The sequence below is a fragment of the Oryctolagus cuniculus genome, chromosome 18, assembly GCF_964237555.1.
Source record: "Oryctolagus cuniculus chromosome 18, mOryCun1.1, whole genome shotgun sequence".
NCBI classification, from domain to species: Eukaryota; Metazoa; Chordata; class Mammalia; order Lagomorpha; family Leporidae; genus Oryctolagus; species Oryctolagus cuniculus.
The window spans coordinates 69,548,843-69,561,987 of record NC_091449.1 but is presented as its reverse complement, the minus strand read 5'-3'; the positions used below and the strand labels follow the sequence as shown (position 1 = coordinate 69,561,987).

Below are 13,145 nucleotides of genomic sequence, written 5' to 3'. Positions count from 1 at the left end.
GGGTCACAAAGTCATTTCAGAGGGCTTTAACCCACAATCGTGTTTTTCTTGGTCTTGTAAACCAAAGGAAAACAGAGTGAAAAGCCACTCTCAGGCTCAAGGCCCGTGGGCTGCTGAGGGTTGGCTGCCAGCGGTGCAGCCAGGGCCCTGGCGCCACAAGGGGGGATGAAGTTCATGACGCCTGTGCCCTCCACAAGCTGCCTGCATTGAAGTCCACACCCTGGACCCCGCTGCCGGCCATTTCCACCGGGAACAAACTCTTCCTCCCTGAGGCTCCTCTGTGGCTTTGTCAAAGTGCAGAGATACGCAGGGCCCAAGCTTCCGAGTCCAGTGCCCGGCTGTGCGGCCGTGGGCAGCCTACCCCGGTCCATGTGCGGCTTCTTGATCTGGACGGCCACAGGGGGAGGCGAGGGGGTGAGGTGGGCAAGGATCACTTGGGGAGGTGAGGGGGTGAGGTGGGCAAGGATCACTTGGGGAGGTGAGGGGGTGAGGTGGGCAAGGATCACTTGGGGAGGTGAGGGGGTGAGGTGGGCAAGGATCACTTGGGGAGGTGAGGGGGTGAGGTGGCCGAGGGCACGGGGGAGGCGAGGGGGTGAGGTGGCCGAGGGCACGGGGGAGGCGAGGGGGTGAGGTGGGCAAGGATCACTTGGGGAGGCGAGGGGGTGAGGTGGGCAAGGATCACTTGGGGAGGCGAGGGGGTGAGGTGGGCAAGGATCACTTGGGGAGGTGAGGGGGTGAGGTGGCCGAGGGCACAGGGAGGCGAGGGGGTGAGGTGGCCGAGAGCCCGGGGGAGGTGATGGAGTGACGGTGGCCGAGAGATTGGCACAAAGCCTGGTGCGCACTGTGAGCGCTTCAGAGCGCGGCCCACCTCCAGGGTCACGTTTGGAAATGGCACTCGACTGGACCCATCCCGGCGCGCTGGCTCGCCCAGGCCCCGCCCTCCTTTCACAGGGCGCCCTCCCTGCCCTCCCCCAGCCCCTGCCCCTGCAGCCCTCGGCTCTCGCTCCTACCCGGCCTCCCCCGCGAGCCGAGCGCAGCCCCGGGCTTACCCGGCTTGGCGCGGCGGCGCCGCTCTGCACCCGCTTTGTGCGGCTTCCGCCTCGAGCCCCGCCAGGCCCCGTCCCCCCGTCGGCGCCCCTGCAAACACCCAGTGGCGAGCAAAGGGCCGTCAGCCGAACGGGAACGCAGGAGCCCGCGGCGTCCGGCTGGGCTGGGGAGGCCACAGCCTGGTTCGGGTGGGGTTGGGGGCGAGCCGAGGTCCGCAGGAGACGCGGGGCCGACAGGGGGCGCGCGCGGGGCGGGGCGGGGCCGCACCTGTCCAGCGCGGCTGGGGGGGCGATGGGGAGGGGACCCGCGCCCCGGAGCAGCTGCGCGCCCCGCCCCGCGGGCTCCTCCCCGCCGCCGCGGCCCCGGGGCTATTGCCCCGATGCTCTGCGCCCGGAGCCCGGGCCGTGTCGCCGCAGCAGCTGTTGGGGCGCCAGGGCCGGGTGACGCCGCCGCCGCCGCCGCCGCCGCCGCCCGCGCCCGTCCCGGACCCTGCAGGCCACATGGAGCCTCCGGAGGGCGCTGGTCCCGGAGGTAAGTGCGAACCCAACCCCAAGACCCCCAAGCCGCCCCTTCCCGGGAGCCAGCCGCAGCCGGCCGCACCCGGGAACCCCAAGATCCTCCGGCAGCTTCCGTTCCCCGCGGAGCCTGTCCCGGAGCTGGGGGGCGGAGGAGAGAGCCCGGCCGGCCAGCTGGGCAGCCGGAAGCACCTCCTGGAGATGGCCCTCGCGCGGGGCCGGGGGGCGCACACACCGCGTCCCCGCCCCCTTGTCTTCGGTGCTCTGGGCCGGGGAACCGGTCCCTGGTGCATTCCTGGGTGCGGGGCTTAAGAGTTTCGCCCTGAATTCCCTCCCGGCAGAGCCAGGAACCCAGAGGGCGGGGGAGGGGCGTGCCGAGGCTGGACTTTGGGGTCCCAGTAGGCGAGAAGGGGGTGACGCTGCCGGCTTTCTCGCGCGACCGCTTTGTTCGCTCCAGCCGCGACTCCGGGCAGGCCAGCACCGGGAGGCCGCAAGGGGCGTGGGGCTTAGATGGGGTGTGCCTGTGGCGTGGCTTGCGGGAGGCTGCAGGGGTGCGTGAGTGCCCCCCTCTCACAGACCCTTGAGGGCTGAGCTGCAACCACTGGTCCCCCCACTTGGAATCTGCCCACAAGCAGAGTGGTGGCTGACACTGGGCGGATAACCCTCGGAAATCCCCCTTCCTCCCACAAGCCTCTCCAGAAATATTTTGGGGGTCCACCGGCCTAGGAACTTGGGTGAACTGTAGACTCCCACACACCTGCCTGGCCAGGCGGGACACTTCCTGGGTTTCCTGGAGGACCCACCCCAGGGACCCAGCAGGTGTCTAGAGGATAGGCCAGCCAGCTAGTCTACTGGCCCCCTGCAGCTTTCACCCGAGCCCAAAGACAGCACCCCACGAGTTGTCTGCAAGCAGTTGGCCCACCTGCCACTTGGGGATGGTGGAGCCCTTGTCACACCCCCCAAGCGCCAGCAGACACAGCCGCAGCCAGTGGATCTGGGTTTTCAGTCCCAGGCCCTGGATCTTGCCACGCAGCAGGCTTGTAGGGATGGGAAGGGGGCAGGTTTGGAGACCAAGGGCTTAGGGAGCTCAGAGCCCTTTCTCAGCTGTGAGGCACGGCAAGCAACGGACCCCGAGGGGCCTGTGTTCCCACAGCTGTCAGTGGAGACGGCACCCCTTCCCCTGCAGGACTGTGGCAGCCCATGTGAGATTAACGAGGTAAGGCATTTTGGGAAAGAAGTGAATGGCCTTTCTCTCCTCCTCTGGGGAAAGAAAGCACTTCCAGCCACTTAGGGCAGAGGCAGCACGTTGAGTTTCTGCATCTTTTACCGGCTGGGACCTCAGATACCTGATTCACTCTGGGAAAGCAAATGTCTTTCCAGGGTGTCAGTCCCACACCTGCGGTTGGGGACACGGCAAGAGACAGCAGGACCCCATCCTTCGAGGGCTCACGACCTCACTTCCCCTGGCCATGCTTTCTGGTTTGCATGAGGGCTGGGGATTTCCACTTTGTGGGATCTCATATTGGCAACATGACGTTCATTATCTGAGTTCTCACCTGCTTTTGAAAACTATTTTTGAGAGTAAGGAGCACGGGCAAAGCAGAGAGAACAGTGTGCTAAGGCCCCCTGTGCCACATCCAGCCCGCAGACCCATGTCCAGGGCTGTGCAACCAGACTGCCACCAACTTCCCTTTGGTAGCTCTAAACTCAGAGACTGTCTAAAAAAGCATCATTAAAATGTTATTTTTGCACCTGAATTGATAAATAATATTTTTAAAGATTTAATTTATTTGACAGGCAGAGTTACAGAGAGAGGAGAAACAGAGAGGTCTTCCATCCGCTGGCTCACTGCCCAAGTGGCCCAACAGCTGGAGCTGGGCCAGTCTGAAGCCAGGAGCTTCATCTGGGTGCAGGAGTCCAAAGACTTGGGCCATCTTCCATTGCTTTCCCATGCACGCTAGCAGGCAGCTGGATTGGAAGTAGAGCAGCCGGGTATCCAACCGACGCCCATATGGGATGCTGGCGCTGCAGACAGAGGCTTAACCTACTAGGCCACAGCACCGGCTCCACTGGACCCCTCCCCCCTTTCTTAGACTTATTTATTTGAGAGGCAGAGTTACAGAGGGGAACAATAATTTCCTAATATCAAAGTGTACTGACACATGCTCTCTTGTGCCTTGGGATAAGGCGGGGCAACGTCCCTGGCCCTGCCCTCGGGAGGTATCCCAGCACCCTTAGTGTGCAGGACGGAGGACCTGACTTCAAGGTCGAGGTCTAGAGTACTGGGGAACTGGAGTGCAGTGTCCCCCCCGCCATGACCATCTCTCCCTCCCAGTAGCCACTTGGCCTTTGTGCACTCAGTTCATTAGTTCATTTGTTGGTTCATGCGGTGGTCTGTGCGGAGTGCCTCCCTCAGCTCAGGCAGGGCCGACAGTACAGCAGGGAACCTGAGATTCGGGCCAACTTTTCCAGTCACGAATGTGCTAGAAAATAGGTCACCGGCAAAGCACAAGGTATCAGCAGTCAGCCCCGGGGGAGCCTGGAGGGGCAGGACTGTGGGGTCCCAACTCCTGTCTCCACCCAGAGACCAGAGAGGCAGCACCCCTGCAGGGGCCTGGGTGCCCAATAAGGGTTGTGCTGGGCTGGAAGCCAGGACCGTGCTGGGACTCCATGCCGGGGACCTGCTTGTGGCATCAGACACTTCCTTATCTCCGCCTTGTCCGGGGAGACACCTCCACGCTACGATGGAGCCAGGGTGCCGCACCCCGCCCCTACAAGCCTGCTGCGACACCCTAGGAGAGCAGCAGCTCTTAGCAGTGAGGATCCTGTTTCGTCCTCCTACCAGAGCGTGTCCATAGGTGTAAGCGGACTGGACGGTTCTCAGTGCAGCCTCTTGTGGGGCCTGGGAATGATCCATTCCACACTCACTGTGCACCTACTGTGTTCCAGGCCCCAGCATGGGAGCTAGAACTGCACACCTCTCATACCTAATCCCAGCCTTCCCTGGGGCTGAGCCTGCTACCTGGCACGCAGCACATCCTCCCTCTGGCTTTTCCCATCAGCTCAAGCCACAGTCATCCTTTGCTTCCACGCGACTTGTTTTTTAGCTGAGATCTAATTCATGTCTCATTACATTCACCCTTGCAAATCAGACAATGCAGACGTTTTACTGTGTTTACAACGGTGTGCAGTCATCGCCACATTTCTAGAGTATTTTCCACTACCCTCCAAAAAGCCTGTACATGCTGATCACCCCCACCCCACAGAACTTGGCAATCAGTACTCTAGTGTGGACCTGCCTACTTGGGACTTCCTGTGGAATGAAATTACACAGCACCGTGGTCTTTTGTGACTGACTGCACCCACCATGCTGTCTTCAAGGCCCATGCATGTTGTCACACATGTCAGTACTTTATTCCTTTCGTGTTGTCACCGCCTGCTGTGTAGTTAAACCAGCTTGTGTTGGCCCACTGGTCCCAGTGCCACGCTGGGCTGCTTGGCATCCTCATGTGGATGCTTAGGGAACTGCTGGGTCACACGCTAACTCCAGGTCTACTCGCCTTTTTTTCTTTCTTTTTTGGACAGAGTTAGTGAGAGAGAGAGACAGAGAGAAAGGTCTTCCTGCCTTCCGTTGGTTCACCCCCCAAATGGCCGCCATGGCCAGAGCTACACCGATCTGAAGCCAGGAGCCAGATGCTTCTTCCTGGTCTCCTATGCGGGTGCAGGGGCCCAAGCACTCGGGCCATCCTCCACTGCCTTCCCGGGCTACAGCAGAGAGCTGGACTGGAAGAAGAGCAACCAGGACTAGAACCCTGCGCCCATATGGGATGCCGGCACCGCAGGCAGAAGATTAAGAGTGAGCCACAGTGCCGGCCCCGGTCCACTCGCTTTCTACACAGTGGCTGCACCACCTTACATGCCCTTCCCAGGGACTCAGGCCTGGCATTCAATCTCCTGTTTCCACATTCTTCCAGCCAAAAGATTAATGTTCCTGAGGGCAAAAGCAGCACCATCTATGTTTTCCTTCTCCCTACAGCCTGACACTGGCCAGGGCTTTACAGAATAAAGACCAGATCACTGCCACAGGGAGATGGGAAATCATCAACACTAGACACCTGCTGGCTTCAGGAGCTCAGGGGCACCAACCTCCATCAACTTGGGGCACCGTTTACTGTTTTGCGTGGAAATGTGAAAGGCTCTGCCTCACAGGGCTTCGGCAGGGCCCCAGGGATCCAGGGTGCAGAGGAAGGTCGCTGGTGTGCCAAGCGCCCCTCCCCACTGCAAGACAGTGACGGAGCTGTGTGGGGTCCTGCTCGGCCCCCATCTCTGCACCCACAGCAGGAGACCAGCATGTGTGAGGAAGGTAGGGGCAGTACCTAGACTTCTCCCCTCCCACTCAGACCCTGTCCTCACTTGCCTCACCATAAACACGCATAAATGCTTTTCCACACGGCTCCCTCAGGGCAGAAGTCACAGTCCTGACACAGCCCCGGGGAACTGCGCACACCCCTGCCCATCTTCTCTCCTGCCATCACCAGCCCTTGCTGTTTGCCGGGCCCCCACTGCCCCCTCAGGACGGTTATGCACACCACTCCTCCTTAGTCTCAGGTCCTCCCTGACAGCTTCCCAGGGTGGGAGAGCAGACCCCAACGCTCCCACATCACGTATGTGCCCTATCCCAGAGCCTGAGCACTTGCAAGTCTCTGTTGGCGGGATGAATGAGGTTGTTTAGTGGAGACCCCACCTCTGGCCTGCCTTCTTTAAACCAGTTAGGGGATTTCTGGATTTCTTCTCCCTCTGCCTCCCAGACTCATGCCACGAGCCAGGTCAGGGGCCTGCAGGTGGCAGGTGACAGCCTGGATTCCAATCCCTAGCCAGCCCCCTGTGCTGTGCTCCTGGGAGAGGTGCGACTCGAGACTCCTTTTCTTTTCTCTTCAAGATTTATTTATTTATTTGAAAGAGTTGCAGAGAGAGGAGAGACAAAGAAAGAGAGAGAGGTCTTCCATCCACTGGTTCACTCCCCAGTTGGCCACAACGGCTGGAGCTGCGCCGATCCGAAGCCAGGAGCTTCTTCTGGGCTCCCACGTGGGTGCAGGCCCAAGGACTTGGGCCATCTTCCACTGCCTTCCCAGGCCATAGCAGAGAGCCAGATTGGAAGTAGAGCAGCCGGGATTCAAACCGGCACCCACATGGGATGCCAGCACTGCAGGCAGCAGCTTAGCCCGCTACGCCACAGCACCGGCCCCGTGGGACTCCTTTTCCTCCCCTCTGAAGACTACTCAAGCGTCCTATCTGGTTGTGAGGAGGCAGCTGGCTGACTGAGACTGGGGATACACAAAGTAAAATACTCGTTTTTGTCAGCCCGGGGGAGCTCAGCTTCCACAGAGGCAGCTCCCCGAAGAACTGCTTCCACCCAGGTCGCCTCGATTTTGGAGGCTGTCAGGAGTGGGGGGGGGGGTCCCTCAGACAAAGGGGATCAGAGGTGGAGACGAGGACCAAGGGCCAGCCAGGGTCCTCCTGCTCAGAGAAAGGGGCATGTGCTGGGCCTGTAAGCCTGGGCAAGCAGTGTCTCTGGCCTCCTCCAAGGCAGGAACTGCCAGCAAGTTTGGCACCTGTTTCCCTACTTCTCCCCTCTCAGGTCTGGGCTGGCCATGCCTCAGAGGGCAGTGCCTGCTCCAACCTCTGCTCTGCTCCCATCCCGTGTGGCCACTCCAGGCCAACAGCAGCACCTTCCTGAGTCTGCCAGCACGGCCAGGGTCACACCAGCCATGGACCCAGGCTTAGCTCTGAGATGTGTGGAAGCATTTTTGAACTGCAGTAATGGCACAGGCCTGCGAGACCCAAGTCACCCACCTGCACCCTCAAGGAGGGGAACCTGGGGCCTTCTGGGCAAGCGATTCAGGCATTTGTCCCCCTGCTGCCTGGTGAGGGAAGGCCCCTGGTCCCCATCCCACCCCTTTGCCCTCTGCACAGGAGGTGTCCTTGCTGAGCTGGGGGTGGTGGTGTAATTTTACCTTTCGAGGATGCTAAGAAACCACATTCCAGACGCCGGCGGAGAGACAGAAATTGGATCCTCCATGCCCGTCCAGCCTGGCCAGCCCTCATGCCTGAGACGGGACCACGCAATGACACAGCACTGGGCCCCAGGGACAGGAGGCATGGAGCAGGTGGTCCTCATTCAGCCAGCTCTGCAGCTGTGCCTCCATTTCCTTACCACCCGGGAACTCACTACAGACCACGGGTCCCCCCTGGCGGTTCCCAGGCCGCTGCCCAGTGTCACCAGGGGGCAGGCCGGCCACTGGCAGGCAGCTGTCAGTGCTGAGAGCCCTGGCTCAGGCTGCTGCTTGCTTGTTCACACCCAGCAGCTCCTGGTGTTAACACTCAGGACTGCCAGAAATACCCACAAGGGGCCTCCGGCAGCCACAGGGAGGCAATGCTGACGTGAGCCGGGAGGGAAGTCACTCCTGTGAGCGCATGCCGAGGCTACTCACTCTAGGGTGCATAAGGGTACAGCGGCCCCTCTTGCGCAGGGCCCAGCTGAGGGAAGCGAGGTATCTGGGAAGGGGCCTGGGGGCCACAGTGGGGACCAGGGAAGGGGAGGGAAGGTGGCCACCTCGACGCTTCCCTGGGTCAGGAGGAAAGTGCACCAGGGGGTTTGTCTGCCTCTAACAGGGCTGGAGAGAGGCGGCTGCTGGGACGACAGCAGCTGTGATGGGGTGAGGGCAGCCACGCTCAGTCTAGACTAACAGGGCGCCAGGCAGAGGCGGCTGCTGGGACGACAGTGGCTGTGAGGGGGTGAGGGGCAGCCACGCTGGGCCTGGAGCGCCTGCAGGAGCTGTCAGGTGTGGGCAGGGATGGACTTCACACTCCAGAACGACTGAACCAGGTGTGGCTGGTGCCGAGGCGGTACGGCCTCCTCCCAGGCAGGTCCCTCAGGAGCCTCCCGCTCTCACGCCACAGAAAAGTTGCTAAATATAAAAAATAGGCAGTTGCATTTTTGAAGTCACAGAGGAATGCTGGAAAACATTTGCTCAGATGTGAGGTGGGGTCGGCAGAGAGCAATCAGAATGGAAAGACTGCCACTTCTGTCTGCTTTACAGCCTGAGAATGTGGGATCTTGAATTCAAACACAGCAGCACGCGTTTCTAATAGGAGAGTCCACAGAGAGGCAGGCGTGACCTTCTTTGGGTCCTGGGCCAGACCCAAAGTTAGAAACAGGACAGTGGAGGCTCTGGCTGAAGGACCATCGTAGCATTCCCACACCCTGAGCTGCATGGCGTCTAGTGCTAAGTCTGGACCTCTCCCTTCCTCACCCACAGGAAGGAGGCTGGGGCCTGAGGGGAGGGGCAGCCTCCACAGAGGAGCCTCCCTGCCCCGGTCTGACGCCCCGCCGCTGGCCACCCACTGCTTACAGCCCAGAGCCACAGGTCACCTGTTCTACCAAGCTCTCTGGCTGCTTCCTGGGTGGGGTGCGGGAATCCCAGCATGTCTACAGCTGACAATGCATGTTTGGTCACAGAGACTGTTAAAGAGGTCGAGGTGCCCCGGGCCGCCCTGGATGTCCCAGGCCATGAGATGGGAGACAGCTGCCACACACCTGTGACCGAGGAGGAGGGCGGCATCCCAATACCAGCACCAGGGCTCCTGCAGGTCACAGAGAGGAGGCGTAAGTATCGCCAGCCTGCACAACGCACTCTGTGGGACCCTGCGCTCCTCTCAGCCTGGGGTGTGGAGGGCAGAAGACGGCACGGAAATGGGGTCTGCATCCAGTGCCAAGCCAAGCTTTTGCTGCCGTGGCTCCTTGAGGCTCAGTGGCACCATCTCTGGGACAAAGACCCCAGAAGGCTTTCCAGCCTCGAGGGCTGAGACCTTCTGGAACCAAGTCTGTCCCAGGCTTAGCCTGACTGTGCTGGGCTCTCCCAAAAGCTCTGACGAGTGCGTAGGCCTCATGGAAGAGGCAGTGCACTTTCCCAGGCCCCTCAGGGCTGTGAGGGCCTCACGGGGAGGGACTATGGGTGACAGTGCTCCCTGTGCCTCCAGAGCCCCTGAGCAGCGTCTCTTCTCTGGAGGTCCACTTTGACCTCCTGGACCTCACCGAACTGACCGACATGTCCGACCAGGAGCTGGCTGAGGTTTTTGCTGACTCGGATGACGAGAACCTGACCAATGACTCCCCAGCAGGTGAGGATGGCACCACAACATGGTAGGCAGGGGTGGGGGGAGTCCTGGGGCTGCTGCTCCCCCAGATCCCTATTTCTGCAAATACTCTCACCTCAAATATGTGGTGAGTATGTAGCCACTGCACCCCTTCATTCACTACTGAGCATTTTATGTGCCTGTTGGCCAGACTTCAAGGAATGTCTGTCACAGGTGCCTCCCCTTTATTTTGCTCATGAGCAACACAAAGCCAAAGCTACTGTCCCACTGAGAGCAAAAACTACTACATGTGACTTCAACTCACACGGGGTGAAGTACCAAGACGGGGGTGGGAGCAGCTGCCCAGCTCACTGCCTGGTCACCTCCAGTTCCCAAGACACCAAGGCAGCAAGGTGTCCAGCCTCACAGCACAAGTGGGGACACAGTGGTGTGTCCTTTAGTCTCTCTGACCATGGGCAGCAAAGGGCATCAACAAGACATCTGCCCACCTCAGCAGAGGAGCTGGAAACACACACACACACACACACACACACACACCCCTTCAGAATAGAAGGACCCAAGAGAGCATCCGTCCACCTCAGCAGCGGAGCTGAACACTGCCCCTACCCACCCCGCCACAACCTTCAGAAGTCAGCCTGGCCTCTGCTTTGCCCACCCCAAAGCCCAGGATAGAACCTGCACCACCCCATCCCCCTTCCTGTCAGCTGAGGCCCCATTAAAGGCAGCAGCCCCCACTGTGAATCCCCATCATGGAGGGGTTTCTCACAGGGTCCCTGGAGGTCAGAGGGTGGGGATGGGGACAGCCTGTCAGTCCCTGGGGTGCTGTGGGCTCCCAGCAATGACAGTGGCCCTGGTTAGGGGGATGAGTTAGCCCCGCAGCTTACCTCCAGTCCAAGCCACTGCCTAGACCCAAGCTGGTTCCCACCAGGCTCTGCTTGTGCAGACAGGTACAAGAGCCTGCATAGGAGATGTGTGCCGGGCTAGGGCCAGCCTGTGGCTGCTGTGGCTGGGAGTGGAGCTGGGAGACTTTGAACCCAATCTACCCCAAACTCCAGCCCAGGGAGCCTGCACCCTGGAGAAGCTTAGACTCCTGGTGGGGCAGAGGCTGGGTGAGACCTGCAGGGCCTGAGGGAGCAGCTGGCCACACGGGGCCACCACGAGGCTTTGGAGAGGCCACACCAGGGTCATTGTCACACCAAACTGGAGGAGCCAGGCAGCAGGATGGGTGACTCCTGAAGACATGAGAAAAGCCCTGCCCAGGGCCATGAAGCCACCATCTCTGTGGGTGGCCCCCAACATGCACAGCAGACCTCAGAAGTGCTTGTACAGGAGGCCAGGGTGACATGCCAGAGACACCACAGTACTCCCCCACCCCCACCCCCGCGCGCAACAATCTACCACAGCCTTGGCTGACTTCTGCGTCCCCTGTCCCTGCCAGGTCTGCACCCGCTACCCCGTGCCGGCTGCCTGCGCTCCCCCTCTTGGACGAGGGCAAGGGCAGAGCAAAACCGCGAGAAGCAGCCCCTTGGCGACCCGGAGCGGCAGACGGCAATCGTGGACACGTTTCTCACCATAGAGAGGCCGAAGGAGGACTAAGCTTTCCCCAGGTGTCCCAGAGCTGCTACAAGGCTGGGGCCAGACCACCACTGCAATGGTAAACCCCAACAGTTGTGGACACACTGCTCTCCCCATGAGGCTCCAGCCATCACCTGACAGCAGGTCAGGGCCAAGGGTGCCACCACAGGAGGCCCGCCGGGTCTGCAGGGCACAGCCTTGGCCCATTCCCCTGGGGACACGGTGGGCCCCAGCACAAGCACAGCCTGAGGGCCTTGCATCACGCTTGTTCCTGAGCCCTGGAACGGGGACGGAAATGCTGTGGAGTCACTGCCAAGGAATCCAGCAAGTGGACAATGGTGGCCTAGGCCTTCCAGAAACTTCCATGTGTAGGATCACTGCTCCTATCAGAAGATTCGTGTGTGGGCTCAAGATGAGGGGGACCTGAGCCTATGGGAGCTGCTCCAAGAAATCCCTGGCGGGTCTCCACTCAGAGCTTCCCCGAGGTGGCAGTGGCTACCAGAACGCTTTGCTGTCTGGCATGTGCATAAGGGGTCAGTCCCCAAATTTCCACCTCAATTTCAACTCTGCCTCCTTCCTCTGCCCATGGGAGATACTATTGGCACCAGGGTCTCCTCCCCAGGCCCCTTCTAAGACCTGCACTCACTTCTCTTGGTTGGCCCGTTTCTTCTCCAGCTCAGAACACCGAAAGTTGCCAGACAGCCTCAGAACCTCAGTAACTCCTCCCTCTCCTGCATCCCACACAAGGGTGCATACTTGGGTCAGTTCTCCACATCCCCACTGCCCAGGCTGTGCCCACCCAAGGCCGTCAGACACATTTGGCAGGCCTCGTCTGGGAGGGTCTCTACCCTAGGAGCAGCCCAGGAAGGAACAGGGGAGGCAGGGCTGCGATGGGAACTTCAGGGGCACCCAGGCCAGTGGATCCAGACAGCAAAGTCAGAGTGGCTTCAAACTAAAAGTTCAAGCTTGCTTCCCAAGCCAACCTGCCCTGCCCTGTTCCCCCACTAAAATACTCTGGCTAGGACACAGGGTCCTCCCCTTCATCTTCACTGGACTCCTGGGGAGAGATGCCCTAGGCATGCATGGGGCTCCTGCTGCGTGCAGAGCACTTTGGGACTCTCCTACTTCTGAGGCACCCCCTCTGCCTCTGCACTCTTGTCCCCGGAAGGCACAATCAAGTCTCCTAAGATGAAAAATGCCCCTGGTTTCCAACCCACACGGCGAAACATCCCTGCCTACCCCTACCTAGCAGGCTCCCTCTCCTGTGCCATCCCTCCTGCTCTTGCTCCCAAACAGCTCATTTACAGAGTGGGATTAAAGCATCAACCCCCTCACCTGAAGGCCTCATCTGTTTCTTCCCGACATCAGGGCACATAGGTCCGTGCTGGGAGGGCAGCAGTATAAGGTGGGCCAGCCAGGAGGGAGCTCCGTGCTCTCTGCCAGTTCTCAAGTTCAGGAGCCACTGGGACCCTGCTGGGCTGTGCTTAACTGGATTCCATTTTAGGGACAAGTGCCCTGGATTTCCAATCCAGAAGTAAGGCAAAAGCATCACTGAGGAGTAAAGCTATGGGGTGGGTGTTGTGGCACAGCAGATCAGGCCACTCTGCACTGCCTGCACCCCACAGCGGAGTGGTGGTTCAAGTCCCTGCTATGCCACTTCAGTCCAGTTCCCTGCTCTTGCGCCTTCGTGTGGAAGAAACAGATGGAGTTTCCGGCTCCTGGCTTTGGCCTGGCCAGGCCCCATCTGTTGTGGCCACTTTGGGAGTGAACTGTGGATGAAAGATCTGTCTTTCCCTCACTCTGTCATTCTACCTCTCAAATAAATAAATAAATAATCTTTGGAGGAAAAAA

At 60.1% G+C, this 13,145-nt stretch overlaps 2 protein-coding genes across 3 annotated transcripts in view; one reads left to right on the top strand and one right to left on the bottom strand.

The window, feature by feature from the left end:
- Nucleotides 1–1,227, bottom strand: part of GAS8 (growth arrest specific 8) — a 23,630-nt gene extending 22,403 nt beyond the window's left edge. The window contains exon 1 of the mRNA XM_008251961.4: nt 1,050–1,227. The gene's annotated coding sequence lies outside the window, so the exon portion shown is untranslated. The remainder of the gene's footprint in view (nt 1–1,049) is intronic.
- On the top strand, nt 1,221–13,145 carry DBNDD1 (dysbindin domain containing 1). Of its 2 annotated transcripts, XM_051841353.2 has the most exons (4): nt 1,221–1,578; nt 9,082–9,228; nt 9,603–9,743; nt 11,158–13,145. In XM_051841353.2, the coding sequence occupies exons 1-4, from the start codon at nt 1,548–1,550 to the stop codon at nt 11,313–11,315; spliced, it is 477 nt and encodes a 158-aa protein (XP_051697313.1). In that variant the 5' UTR covers nt 1,221–1,547; the 3' UTR covers nt 11,316–13,145. The 2 variants fall into 2 exon arrangements, with proteins under 2 accessions (XP_051697313.1, XP_051697312.1); XM_051841352.2 differs by lacking the exon at nt 1,221–1,578 and having other exon boundaries at nt 8,923–9,228.

What these genes read in the sequence shown, in the direction of transcription:
- DBNDD1 (XM_051841352.2), top strand. Translation starts at nt 9,048, where the DNA reads ATGTCTACAGCTGACAATGCATGTTTGGTCACAGAGACTGTTAAAGAG. An exon ending in GCAGGTCACAGAGAGGAGGC is followed by an intron (nt 9,229 to 9,602) that starts GTAAGTATCGCC and finishes CTGTGCCTCCAG; the next exon opens with AGCCCCTGAGCAGCGTCTCT. An exon ending in GACCAATGACTCCCCAGCAG is followed by an intron (nt 9,744 to 11,157) that starts GTGAGGATGGCA and finishes TGTCCCTGCCAG; the next exon opens with GTCTGCACCCGCTACCCCGT.